This window comes from Diabrotica undecimpunctata, chromosome 3 (assembly GCF_040954645.1).
Source record: "Diabrotica undecimpunctata isolate CICGRU chromosome 3, icDiaUnde3, whole genome shotgun sequence".
NCBI classification, from domain to species: domain Eukaryota; kingdom Metazoa; phylum Arthropoda; class Insecta; order Coleoptera; family Chrysomelidae; genus Diabrotica; species Diabrotica undecimpunctata.
The window spans coordinates 50785436-50800516 of NC_092805.1; the positions used below are offsets into that span (position 1 = coordinate 50785436).

A 15081-nucleotide genomic window follows, 5' to 3' on the forward strand; every position below is an offset into this window, starting at 1 on the left:
CTTTTAAATAAATATTTCACTAAACTAAAAACACAAATTCCAAAACTCAAAAAATTACATGTTGTTTACGAGATACCATGTATTAACTGTAAAGGTGTCTATATTGGGCAAACCAGTCAAATGCTTCAATCCAGAATTCGTTCTCACAAATATGACAAGAACAACGTTTTCTTAATTCGTAAACACCTACATGTTTACGAATTTGTTGTTTATTTACTGATTTACTATTTACGATGTTTATTTACTGATCCCGTCTACTGAGTTAATAAAGAAATCTATATATTCGGTAAAAAACACTATACAACCATCTCCCTTCACAACTTAAATCTGCAACATCTTTGTCCAAGTTCCGTAAAATGACAAAACCCTATCTATCTGCAAAACCATATTCAGTAGAAGAGTTTCTTAACGAATAACTAAGAAATTACAGTACCTTTGTGTACAAGTAACATAACAACGTAACATATGTACAGTATAACTATTTTTATATATTCATTTGGGTATACGCAGCAACTTCAACTTATTAGTTCGTAATGTTTTATTATGCAATTTGCAATTAATTTAAATTATGCAATTAATTGTTTACTTTATTATCTTTTATTTTGTGATATTGGCGATTTTTGTAATTTCAGTAAATTTTAATTATTTTCATTTTCTTACTTTTTGTAAGATCTGTTCATAAAATTGTACAATTTTCTTTGACAATAAAGCATATTTCTATTTTATCTTCTAAGGCTTTAAACATAGTGTTAAAGAATTGTTGATTTACCACAGTTTTTATTCTATTGATAAGTATCTGTCTCATGTATTGTATTGTATTTTTTATGTTTGACGAATGTAATAATGTAGATATTTACATAAATAAATCTATCTATCTTATACTTTGTAAGTCCCCCGCTTTTTTCCTATTAACATATTACAACAACACCATTAACTCTTCAAAGGACACCGAATAAAGTCAAGATAAACAATAGTATAACAGAAAGCTTTGAGGTCCATTATCATATAAAATGTTTAGCATGGAAACAGTCATGAAACTGAAAGAGAGGATAGCAACCAAAGGAATGTATATAAATGAAGCAAAAACGAAGTATATGGAATGCACAATTAAGAAATTCATTCGGAAGCAGTACATAAGTGATAACAGCAAAGGTAACACAATATAAATTCGAAGAAGTTAAAAGATTTGAGTACATTAGGAAATGTCTTCACAAGAGAACCTAACTGTGAGGAAGAAATACAGAAAAGAATTATGTCTGGCAACCGCGCTGTATATGCTCTCAATGGGTTGTTAAGAGGCAAACATATATCTCGAATAAGGCCACTAGTGATGTATGCTTCTGAAAAATGGGTCACAACAAAAAAACACCAGGAGTTTTTATTAGTTTGGGAGCGCAAAATCTAGTGGCAACATATTAGCGGTAATTAAGGTTCAAAGACTTAGATGTTTAGGCCATGTGCAGAGAATTATTCCATCTAGAATTCCCAGAATGGTACTACCTAGTGCATTGTCAGGCAAAAGGTGAAGAGAAAGACCGAGTTCAAGATGAAGCAATGAAGTTAAAGAAGAAATGAGAAGACTTAACGTAACGAACTGGGAAAGAAAAGGGAGTGCTAAAGAATAGTACATCACTACTAATAGGCTCGTAGTGCTTACATATTATTATCATTATTAAACAATACCAAGATAATTTTATGTGTGAAAATTACAAAAAATGTCATTTAAAACATTGTGCAATATTGTGTGACCTCACTACACTAATATTCGATAGCCAGCTAGATCATCCAATCTAAATAAAGTTGACTTTATCATTACTTATATTGATTTTGTGTTTAGTTCAGTATACAGTGATGAGTGTCTTACCACCCGGCTTTTTAACGTAAGAGATAGAAAACACAGTTACCTTGTGAAATAAAAAGAGATGAAACTCGTAGAGGTGAGAAATAATCGGAGAAACCTATAATTTATATTACATTACATTATCACTAGCGATAGTCTCACACCTTTAGACGTTAGCTTCGAACTAAATCACCTCGGTCATAATTATTATGAGTAACGTCGAATGTGTGACGTATTTCCATTTTTTAATTTCGCATAAAGTAAAAACTGATTGACCACAATAAAGCAAAAATGTGAATAAAATAATTTAATTAATAGTGATTATTTAATCTAAAGTTTTAAATTATTAACCAAGAATAATTTCTACTATGATTTGAGGAGTTTCATACACTCTTGTGACAGAATAATTATAAATCCTTCGTGGATTAGTGCTAAGAATTCGACATTGCGACACAGACATCGCAGACGATTAGAGTTCAAAACCCACATGTGATTTTCTTTTTTTTTTTTTAATAATTTGAAATTATGCAAAGATCGCTTTGCTTTGAATCATTAAACATTTATGTCAGTCGTTACTAGTATTAGAAGTGTTTAAAGTTAAAACAAAAAATCTTATTGACAAAACAGTATCGTCGTACTTTCGAAAATAAAGTAAAAATCCTTCAAAATTAAAAGAACTTTTAAAGAATGTTTAAGTAAAAATTCTACAAAAATAAAAAAATATTGTAAATAAACGTATTTACAATATGTTCAAATAAGCCTTCATTAGCAGCAGAACAATAACCCAAACTGTCACTAAAGAATTATAAAAGTCTGATGGATCAGAGTTCAAGGCACGATGTTCTCATCGTTATATCTCTCATACAGTTTGGACTTGATATATCCCCAAATAAAAAAATCACAAGGTGCAAGATCGCAGGCCAAAAAATATCTCCGTGGCCACTAATCAATCGATTAGGAAAAGTCGCACTGAGATATTCACGATATTCACTGACGATGCGAGAATTATGTGCAGGACAACCATAGTGTTGAAACCATATGGAATCGAAAGTTATTGGTAAATTACGAAGGGCTGGGACAATTTCATTTTGCAGAAGTTCCAAGTATTTCCGCCCAGTCAACATACCGTCTATAAAAAATGGACCAATGACATGATTCCCTATTATGCCTCCCCAAACATTTACTTTTCGAAGACACTGGGTACGAGCGACATAAATCTGACGAGGATTTCCTCGATACCAATACCTAGCATTGATTGAATTGTGACGGCCATGCAATGAAAACGTACATTCATCGGTGAACAAAACGTTCTCTAAAAAATGTTCATCTTGATGTGACATTTCCATTGCAGTTTGACAAAATTCTAAATGTCTATATTGATCCCCAGGGAATTGTTCGTTGGATTTATGAAGTTTATAGGGACGGTATCGATGTCTTTAAAAAATTTCACCTACTCTAAATCTTGGAATTCCATATTGTTCTCCGAGACGAGATGTTGATTGGGTAGGATTTTGCTCAATACTTGCACAAATCAAAGTGTCCCTTAGTTCCAAATCTGGATTTACCTCCCTTCGTCTGCAAACTCCTCTTGGAGCGAACACGGATCCATAAGTAAAAAAATTACGTATAATAGACTGAATTGTTGATCGTGATGGAGCCGGCCTATTTGGAAACATATTTACAAATTGTTGTCTAATCATGTTGTCTGATAATCCATTCACATGCCAGACAACAATTTGCACTTTTTCCTCGACCTTTTCCGAAAATCCTTTTCACGAATTGTTTTTTCAATAAAAAGTTTCTGTTTACCGTAAATAACACTTCTCGGTGTGTTATTATTTGATAACTTGAAGGCTTGATGATTTGGTTAGCTATAAAGCAGGTAGCTATCGCGCGCATTCATTCCAATGTCGTCAATTGTTTTGAAAATCATTACCTGTACAGAGGAATTGATATTAACACTGAGAATTTAGTGATGGACTTGACATTAAACAGTCTTCAATGGATTATTTTCCATTCACAACTGAAGACTGTAAAACTGGAATTGAATTTGAAATATTTTGTATTTCTATTTTATAACATTGGAATAAGAATAAATTGTAAATAATGAGTTTTTCGAAAACTTGTTACCTAATATGTATCATATTTTCTATTATTATTGATTGAGTAAAACAAAAATTTTACCCTTGGTGTGAATTGAACCCCAGTCTTCTTGTCAATAGACAACGTCTCTAACTATTACTCCAATTTTACATACAATAATTGTTTTCGGACAAAACATACCTACCTTTAGTTTAGTCAAATATTTCAGTTGAGTTATTTTTATTATTAAATAAACTTAAAGATTTATAATTTAAAATCGCTACTAATTAATGTTTTTTACTATAATATATCTTAATATATTTAATCATTTATTCTAACATCAGAAATTATTAAAATAAAATATTTTCGAGGTCATCCGTATAATTATGACTGAAGTCAAACAGACACGTCTAATACTAGCCTTATCTCGTACTATCTCACAACTTAATCTGTCTTCTATCCTTTCCGCTATTTTGCCGGGTGGTAAGACACTCATCACTGTATACGTACAAATTTTGTGTACCTACATTACAAAGTAATCATTAACAAATTAAGGAGTGGCAATGCCTTGTATATTTGAAAATAATTTTAAAATGTTTAGCTGTACTCGGGCCATTTTTATGTAGATACCACTTTTTTGTATCTTTCTAAAAAACTGAAATATCGAATTGAAGTATAATTTGATCAACTTGTACCTAAGTGTAATAAAAGATAATTAAAACTTGTTTTATAAAGGATAGCTATGTTAACAATATAACTACCAAAAATCAATAAAATTAAATTAACTTCAAAATATTATTTATGATTAAATATTATAATAACACAATTTTATCATCTCTTTATAATTACTATAATTAAATTGGCCAAATTATTTAAAAAAAAAACTTAATTAATTTTTAACAAAAATTTTATTTCGTTAATTTATTTTTTAAATGAAATACCCTGCTCATGACATATATGCATGTTTCTCAATATGATGATATAAGTTTGTCTGAAAAAAATCATCTGGTTGCCGGTTTTTCAAAACGAGAGGTATCAAAGATAAAATAAACAACAGCTATCGCGCAACGCTACTGGTTTGAAGTGTCAGTTATGTGAGTTTTTAGAGCATTCGTCGATAGATATATAATAATATACATATTAACACTTGTCAAACCAGTGTCGTTGCGCCCTAACTCTAGTTTACTTTATCTTCGAATCCTCGCGTTTTTAACAGCTGGAAACCCTAATTATCGACCATTTTCTCTCAGGCAACCTTATATACATATTCTAGTTTTAAATGTACGTAAAAATGTGAGGTTAATGAACTAGGTTATGAACATAGTGGTCCTGCAGTGGAATCTTGTACTAAAAGCTTTGAATTATTAGTTAGGCTAAATTTCGGATTTTTTAATAATTTAAACTTTTTGGAATCAGAATAGGCTGTGCCAAAATCAGTTTGGATTTGCGGGGTTCTTCTCTTATTTTAAAGTCTTTTAAGGTGTTTTCCTTTGTAATTTACATTTTGTTTGTCTGTTTATTATTGAATAAATATCGTACAAGGGTGCCCTTCAGGATACTTCCCTATTTTAATTGAAAATTTATAAATAAACTACCATAGGGGGTGTGTCTTTAAGATGCTTCCCTATTTTCACTTGTATATAGTTCATCAGCGCTACTAGACGGGAATTGTCAACCAATTTTAAAAGGTGGAGAGATTTTAAATAAGGAAGTTTCATTTATTTGTGTCATAGTAAATAGAGTGAACAGTATTATCATTCCTATTGTTACTATTAACTGGGGTTACAGATTTAATATTTATTTTAGTACTTTTCTGAATATTAGTACTCATCCTTGAATTTTCTATATTATTATTTAATGCATTCGTTACATTGACCCCCACATGGGCCAAATTTGTCGTAGGATTGCTGTGGGACAGTCAGTATCAATTCAGAAAGGGCAGATCTGTCATAGACGCCGTAAACAGGCTAGTAGGGGAGAAAGAATCATGTAAGGATGGTGGATAATGACACTCTTCCTGGATATCAAGAACATATTTAACAACCCAAACTGGGGTAAAATCATCAGATTATTAGAAGAAATTGAAATATCCCCAACCTGCAGAACTTAGTGAGGGAATATTTATGTGAGTCGCGGTCATAAAACCACGGCTCTGGAATGGACTCACATTGATATTGACACACCGGAGATAATTTTAGGAGAAGAATACAGGCAATTGCTTACACAGACGACCTGATCATGCTAGTGGAGCACTTAGAGAGTGGGCTCATAATGATAGGGCAAATACAGCCCTTGAATTAATTAGGATATGACTAGAGGAAAGAAAGCTGATGCTAGCCTTACAGGAAAGGGAGGCCATAATCTCCAAGGGTCCAAGAGCGAGAGAGCATATCTCCTTCACTTTGACAGTAGAAAGTATCCTACCTGTCACGAAAGTCAAATATCTGGGTTTAATACTGAAGCGTAGGTGAACTCGTAATATATACTGCGAAAAAGCTGATCAAAGAACAGCAAACAAACTAGACAAACATCATTCCTAACAAAGATCATTCCAAACGTAGATGTTCCAGGGCCAGGTAAAAGAAGAATTCTTATGGAGGTCCACTCTACTATACTATACGCAGCACCAGCATAACACAACTGGAGAAAACTCAGAGAAATTGGCCCTTTAAGGATGAAATCGTCTGTGCATATAAGACAGCTTTGACAGTTGCCTTACAAGTGATAGCAGAGGTGCAACCAATATACCTACTAGTGAGAGAAAGAGCAATCCAAAAGACAGCTAGCGTGCAACGCTACTGGTTTGAAGTGTCAGTTGTGTGAGTTTTATTATATATATATATATATATATATATATATATATATATATATATATATATATATATATATATATATATATATATATATATATATATATTTATATATATATATATATATATATATATATATATATATATATATATATATATATATATATATCACTTGTGTCGTTGTGCGCTAACTCTACATTACTTTATCTTTGTTATCTCGCATTTAAAACAGCCTAATTTGCGACCATTTTTTCTCAGGCAACCTTATATCATATTAAGAAAAAAACTAGCTTTAATTTGATTGCATATTCGTCATGAGCAGCGTATTTTATTGCGACTGGTAACCTATTACCAATATATTTTAATAATTTTGAATGTATGTAAAAATGTAAGTTTGATTAATGATCCTGCAGTGGGATCTTGTACTATAATATTAATATGAGTTTGTATGTGAAATTGCAACATTTTTTATATTAAATTGTTGCAACAACGATACTATAAAAACATTACCTAACCATCTAACCTAATCCCTTGTTTGGCTAGCCTAACTTTACATCACCTGACACAATCTAACCTAATCACACCAAACTTAACTCAGATCTCATGGCCTGCTGTACTGTTTCTTGCAGAGCAAGGATATCTATTGTATATTTTTCCATAGTTTGGTCTAAGTTTCTTAAAGCTTTCTGCTCATAAGTACCTCTCACCTTATTTGTGCTTATTTTCCAGTTTTCCATAGTTGTATTCCTTTTCCTTGCCTTGTTTTAATATCATACCTCCTTAGTTGTTTTCTTCTACTAGTTTCTTAGCAATTTTACTATGGTATTTTCTTTAAGTTGTTGTTTTTCTTAATCCCATATTCATTCCTATTCAAGATCAATTTCTTGTAGCCTATTTTTGTCTGTTTCCCTTTGCTTTTTTCTTCATTTGCTATTTTAACTATTTCTTTCTTTATTTTCTTTTCTTTTAATGACAGATCATTATTTATGTAAATGCGATCTTCATGGTGCTTCAACTTACTTTTCGTATTTAATATCTCAATTTTATCTGTGAAGGTTTCTGTTTATATGGAGTAGAATGGAATCTATGAACGCTTCCATACTTTCTTTTAGTTTCTTATCATCGTCAATATATATTTTTAAACAAGATATAATTAAACTTTTCTTTGAACTTGTTTTTTCCAGTTGTTACATTTTGTCTTGTAATTATATCACATTGTTTTTTAATTTTCTGTTAACTTTAACTTTCCACTTGTTCTTTCCTTGTTTTATGTCATTCATCATTTCTTCATTTTTGTCTATTAATTGTTGCATCATTTTAATCATGACATCCTTTTTCAATTCCATTTTTTCTGTGTCACTTTAAGAAGGTGTTTACTTTGTCATTTTACTACTTCCAAAATATTCTTCCTGGTCTCTTCTCTTGAGTTTCATTTCTTCATCTGTATCTACTTCACTTCCTGTTCCTTTGTCACTGCTATTCACTTTTCCTATTTTAATCTGTTAAATTATGATATCAATTATTTAATTAAGTATATTTATTATTTTAATTTAATTGTAATCTTGTTTATGATTTCTTGTTTGCTCTATCTGCTTTCCATATTCCAAGTATCAAAAGCTGATAAAACATATAGGGTCTTTTATAAAAATTTTTAGCTCTTCACCATTGAATCAGATATCTGTATAGATGGTTGCCTACCTAGAATATTAACTTCTATCAATCAAAGAATATAGACGCTTATAAGCGTCTATGCTTATAAGCGTCTATATTCTTTGTATCAATCTTCAACCCACCCACAATAATACATAGTTTACATTTTTTCGAACAAACTTTCAGGGTAAATCACACTCTAAATTCCAACATATTGATGGTTGCTACTATTATAATACATCAAATTTTAAAACATTTAATTATACATAATGTTGGCTACAGTCACATTTAGACACATACCTCTGGTTACATCTACTGCTTTGTTCAGACTTCTGTCTTAATATGTCATTTTATTCAGTTGCTATCAAGAAGTCCTCACAGATACATACTTTGTCTAAGAACTAGCAATCCCAGTAGAGTAGCACTGATGATGAAATAGTGATTGCAAAAATGTTCTGTGATGTAGCTCGATAAGGTTTTTCTATTAATATACCTTTTATAAAGGAATCTTTTAGAGAAATTTTTTTTTAGTTTGAATAGATTTCACAGTATTAATTATTAATTTAAAAAAATTGAAATGGTTAAAATGGTTCAATCTTACTTGTCTGATATTATTTCTTTAATATGCTACTATCACGTGTATCCACTAACTTTTAAACACTTATTTTGGAACTCTGTTGAATTATCTAACTCATAATTCCCCAATTATTTGAAGTGTATTACTAAGTGAAAACTACTGTTGTCACTTGCAGGGCTGTAATTTGTAGTGTTTGTAAAATTTTGCTCTAATTTTTGTAAAAACTTTAATTTTATATAAGAGAGTATATTTTTTTGCAATGCTACGATGAAAAAATTGTATCGAGCATGATAATTCATGATAAAAAAAATTGAAAAATAGAGAACACTAGAGGTGTTTTAACTCTGCGATTTAACAGCTGTGATTAGAAAATAACAATCACGACCTGTGAATAACAATAAAATATACTATGACTGTGATTTCGGACTTATTCTATGTCTGTAGTTCTTTATCGCTAAAATGTGAGACATATGTGTAACAGGATAACAAGAAACGAGATAGAGGTAGTCGGCGCAATGGTAGTATTGTGAAGTCTTTTTCTAATGAGGAATGTAAAGGCAAAGATAACATTATATCGTCTTTAGAGAAATATGATAGGTGCATTATTAGTATGTAAACAAATATTTGAACAAAATGAAGGCAGTAATTAGAACTTCAGTTTATTGAGTTGGTGTAACTCGTCGTATTTGTATCGATATTTAATAATTTGTATTCTCATACATTTTAAAAATGCCACCAGTGCCAAATAAAAAAAGAAAAGTTTAACATATGCATATAACTATTTCTTTACTCTGTTAAATCACAATCACAGGTAAAAAATCACGATCACAGTTATACCTGTGATTGCAGAAGCACAGTTTAGCCCATCACTAGAAAACACATAAAAATAAATCACTAGCTGAAGCAGAATGCATGGATATATGTTTCAGGTTCATAGAACTCTAAACCTAGTACTCTTGTGGTTTACTTACCCCTTGGATTTGTTTGTCTTTCTAATGACGTAAGTTTATATTCCTCTGGTTCTATTTCAATCTTTATGGGAATTTTCGTAAAGGCTACATAATCAAATGTATCCTGTGTACTTTCTCTTTCAGGTTCCTCCTTAATTTCAATTTTACAAATATCCAAACGACCATCATCAACAGCATGATAATCTGCTTGACACGTCTCATCACTATCTTCTTGTTTTACTTCCATTTGTATAAACGTAGGTTTTGTTTATCAAAAATAATTTCAGACATAAAAAGTAAACAAAACCAAAAGGGTTAATGATTATAAACCAACGACGACAAAAGCAAAGAATATAGACGCTTCTAAGCGTCTATATTCTTTGGCAAAAGTATAGAGAAAGTGCCGGTGAAGTTAGCTACAAATAAACCGTCAAATTTGCGTTTGCTGTATTGTCATGTACTTATTATGTATATGTTTTATGGCTCAAATATGCTTTGAAACAGTACATTTTTGTATTATTTTATGGAATCGGCTAGTTTTAAAAAAAATTTAAATTTATATAAAACACGAACGAGTGAATATTTGTTTCTTTTGATGTTAGTTGCAGTTACTTATTAGAAACAAAAATTTATAATTGGCCTTTGATAGATTAGCAAATAAACTTGGCAATACTGTCAAAACTTTGAAAACACTAGTTGCCAGATTGCAACAGATGTTCAGCAGATTTCAATTTTATGACTATACCACGATACATTCAACTAATGACTATACGCTCCATTAGTCTGACGTCACGAGATGGGTGGAGTCAATGCCTGTATCTAAACAAACTTTCCAGCCATTTTGATTGTTCACAGTGTTTAGTGAATGTTGATTTTTTTGTTAGTACCAGTGTGTTTTAAGCTAAAATATCTGCTTATAATTTTGGGGATGAAATGGTACCTGAATATCGTTTTGTTAATGTATTAGCATTGCTTATAAACCACCCATACCTACCCACATACAATTCAAATTCTTTATAATCTTATAGTAAATATAACCAGCGACATATGTAACAGCACACTTTTCTAAATTTGTTATGCTAGATTTGTTGCAATTTGCCGTGCTTAAAATTTGATTGTAATTATTTCCCTTTTGCTTGTCTAAAGATTTTTCTACATGAACTGTTTGGGTTTCAATGGACTCGTCAGATATTTCGACGCTGGTTACTTCGTGGGTTAAATCTAAATTATCACTTTGTGCTATTTCACAATTTCCTGCTTTTAAGTTTTTAGTTGATTTGCCTTAAGTTGTCATTGGCTTTGTTTTAATTACTATTACTACAATATTTGCTGTTCAAAAATTCGGCAGTATGAGGAGCTGTTTTGGTGTGTAACTGCCCTACAGATATTGGTGTTGATATTGCTGAGGCAACTGAGTTGGAAAAAATTTGTGCTGCTAATTTTACACGCATTTTTTGAAAATTATTAGGGTTTATATGAACGTCTGTTATTTTCACCACGCATCGTGCTCTCGCATTGGTTCTATCGATGTTATATGTGTATTCAATATCTTGCCACGATATTTGTTTAGAATCGGCAAAAAACGTCAACTTTTGTTAAGAAAATTATTTCTTAATAAGTGGGGTGTATCAAACACAGTGAAAATCCTCTGATTTCCTATTTCTATGGCAGGCTGATCCTTACATGCACCTAACAGCTTAAATAAAGCTCTATTATTAGATGCTTATACTATACCCAATATTTTGTAATTTTGAAACAACTTCAACTACAATGTTTTTTAAGTTGTCGCTATGTATTGGACCACCGGTAACAAAATAACAAATCGGAATCTTCCAGTTATGTAGCAAGCCGCGCATCATGAAAACCAGACCTGTGTTGGCAAGTTTTTTTGTTCTTCCTAAAGCACCTAAATCTTGAAACCCTTCTATAATGTCATCTAATTTATTGTACTCCAATTGTATTTTCAAAGAAATTTCATCCAACACATAAATTTTCTCCCACTCATCCATTGTCTCTGCTTTTTTCTTCAACTTGTCAATTAAGGAAGTGTTTAAACCAGTTCTTAATTTTATGACACGCAACCAAGTTTGAATTGTTTATACTGAAGGTAATATAAAGTTAAGAGTTTAAATTAAAAATTTGTAACAACTAGGAGACTTATAATAAATGGCCAGAGCTAAATCCTTTTCATTGTGACTCCATTGTAAACGAATTTTGTGTGAAAACTGTATATTAATAAAAGTGTGCACGTATTTGCTTTTATTTTCTAACAGTACCTGTGACATGAATTTGGTTGCCGATTTTCTGTTTTTTGTTGTTTTTCTACAACGCTGACTGTTTTTCTGACGGCACTTCTTCTTTAAAGCATTTACTTGATACCTACTCCAATTTTTTTACTTTCTCCTCAGTTTCAAGTTTTGTGGGCAAATTAATTTCAAAACTGGAAATATCACTGAGACTACTACTTGATCTCTTAGGCGATGGAGTTGACCTAACCATACAATCGCCACTTGTAGATCTTTTACGTTTCGTACCGCAATAAACGTCTGTAGAGCATACTGGTGGGGTATCACCTAAAATAGGTAATCATTGAAATATGTATGTGTAATTTTAATTAAAGCAAAACAAGCATCTCCATTATTTCTGGAGTGATACTAACAACGCATTCATATTTAAAAAAATCCCTTTTGATTTAATTGTATAAAAAATATATAAATCACTCAATATTATCTGATTTTATATAAAATATATTTTAATAGTATTATTCCCATTGACAAAGTTGAGTACTCACCTAAATCAGTTGCTACCTGTGTAAACTTTAGAGGAACAGCATTTTTTCCTGAATAACTTTCTTTGGTCACTTTGGTAAATATGTTCCACTGCAAAATGATGCTGACAAATTACCCTCTGTTTCAGGTCACTGATATCCATCAATATAATATCAATATTTCCGTAGTTTTTTAGCCAAATTTTTGTGCGCTCTACGTCTTTCAGGGAAAATTTAAAGAAAGATATATTAATATTTGTTCCATCGTTTCTTTCAAAACATCCCGCGTAAACACACTTATACGTTACAGAGGCCATTTTATCTAAAATGTGAGTCCTTTTTTTATATAAAATTCCGCTATAACTTGTCACAGATAATACACCTATAGCGTAAGTTCGGCCCTGACACTACTCCTACCGTCCTTTTGTAGTTTGTAGCCAACTTCACCGACACTCTCTCTATACTTTTGCTTTGCCGCATAGTACAATGCTTTTGCCCCTTCTGTCTTTATAAGGAAATTGACTGAACCATGGTGATTTATTCCATTTATTGAATATTTTGCTATAAAACTACCCTTTTGTTCTGTTTGAATTCCATTCTTGTGCCCATCGAGTCCAAATTTGCTTTTTAATATGAAATAAGTAGTTTGAATAATGCAATTTAACTTTGGCATCTATAATGCCCCTTTTGGTCATGATAGAGGTATGTTCAGTTTCCAACGAGTAAGATGTTTTCCCTATCTTTTGGATAGCACTCTTAGAATCAGACAAGATTAAGGGCCTCTTGATATCCTTATCCAAGATAAATTGAACCGCATGATTAATTGCAATAATCTCTGCAGTGCAAACTTAAGTCTGTGTAGGGAGTTTACTAGAGTATGAGTATTCAAAGTCAGGACAAAAAACACCAAATCCTGCTGAGCCCACACTATCAACTGACCCATCTGTAAAGATTATCGTGTAAAGTGGATCGTCAAGTGAGATTCTTTGAAATTGAATTAATGCATGCTCATCACCTTTATTAGATTGCACATTCCTAATAGGGATAGAAGGTAATTGACACTCTAAATTCAAAATTGTGGCACAGAAATAACTCACTATACCTATAGAAATAAATATAGAAAATAAATTTAGGGTATGCTGGAATTTATTCATGATGGAAACTAAGAGGCGAATACTTTTTTATTCCAGTAATTATGATTTTTTTGCATTGATATATGTAATTGATTCAAGGCAGAAATTATTGGATTATTAATTAGCATAAGATTTTTTAGGAGGAATTTAGATTTAAGCCATTCCCATCTGTACTTGAGAAGAATTTGACCACTTTCACCTAACAATACATGAATAGGGGTAGGTCTCATACATCCTGTTATGATACGAATACTCTTATATTGTAATTTATCTAACCTATTGATTAGCGCCTTAGGACAATCTGATATCTGACATAAATAATCTAAACGACTCTGTATCAAACCATTATGAACTATCTGGAGAGTTTTAGGAACACTACCCCAATATGTTCCACATAGAGCTCTCATGACATTCAAGCTACAACTTACTTTTAATTCTATTAAATTCACATATGATTTCCAGTTTAGGTTTTTTTAATAACTACCCCTAAATATTTCACTGTGTCCACCCATTTAATTACATGACCTCTATTTCTTACGTTCAGAGGATTAACTTTACAATTCCCTTTTTAAAATATAATTGGTGAAGACTTATTGTAAGATAGATTAAAGTTGTGTTCTAATAACCAGAGATCCATCCTTTCCATTAAAAAGTTCAAAGAATTAATTAACTTAAGTAGATCAGCACCACTAACCAAAATAACTAAATCATCTGCATACTGTATCAGATTACAATCGTTGGGAATAATCTCATATAAAGATAGGGAATACAGATTAAATACCATTGGACTTAGAGGGGAGCTCTAAGGAACCCCTGATTAGTTTTTCTTGGACCATGAATTCGACCAGTTTTGTCCTTTACATAAATACTACGATCATTTAATATAGAATAAATGACATTTGCTAGTTGAATAGGAATGCTATATTTAATTAGTTTAGAGTATAAAAGAGAGATGTTGACATTATCATAATCAATTCAATTGATTCCATGACAATCCTTGTAGTATTTTAGAATTTAGTAATGAAATGCATTCCATGCAACCTCTAATCCTTGTAAAACCAAGTTGCAATTGAATTAAAATATGATTGTTCTAACAACCACTCAATTCTGTTTTTAATGAATGTTTCCAGCATTTTACCAACGCACGATGAAAGAACAATTGGCCTATAATTAAATGGGTTAGTTTTATCCTTTCCATGTTTAACAATAGGTAATAGGACGGTTTGTTTCCACGAGATAGGAACCTGTTCCTTTCAGATACATTCAATAAAG

The 15081-nt window shown here is 31.4% G+C and overlaps 1 protein-coding gene across 2 annotated transcripts in view; it reads right to left on the reverse strand.

Moving 5' to 3' along the window:
* The window catches only part of LOC140436785 (uncharacterized), a 29909-nt gene extending 19606 nt beyond the window's left edge, over nucleotides 1-10303 (reverse strand). For both annotated transcript variants that reach the window (XM_072525872.1, XM_072525871.1), the window contains exon 1: nucleotides 9931-10303. In XM_072525872.1, coding sequence (XP_072381973.1) covers nucleotides 9931-10156 — 226 coding nt within the window. In that variant the 5' untranslated portion in view covers nucleotides 10157-10303. The remainder of the gene's footprint in view (nucleotides 1-9930) is intronic.
* Between the last annotated feature and the right edge of the window lie 4778 nt (nucleotides 10304-15081).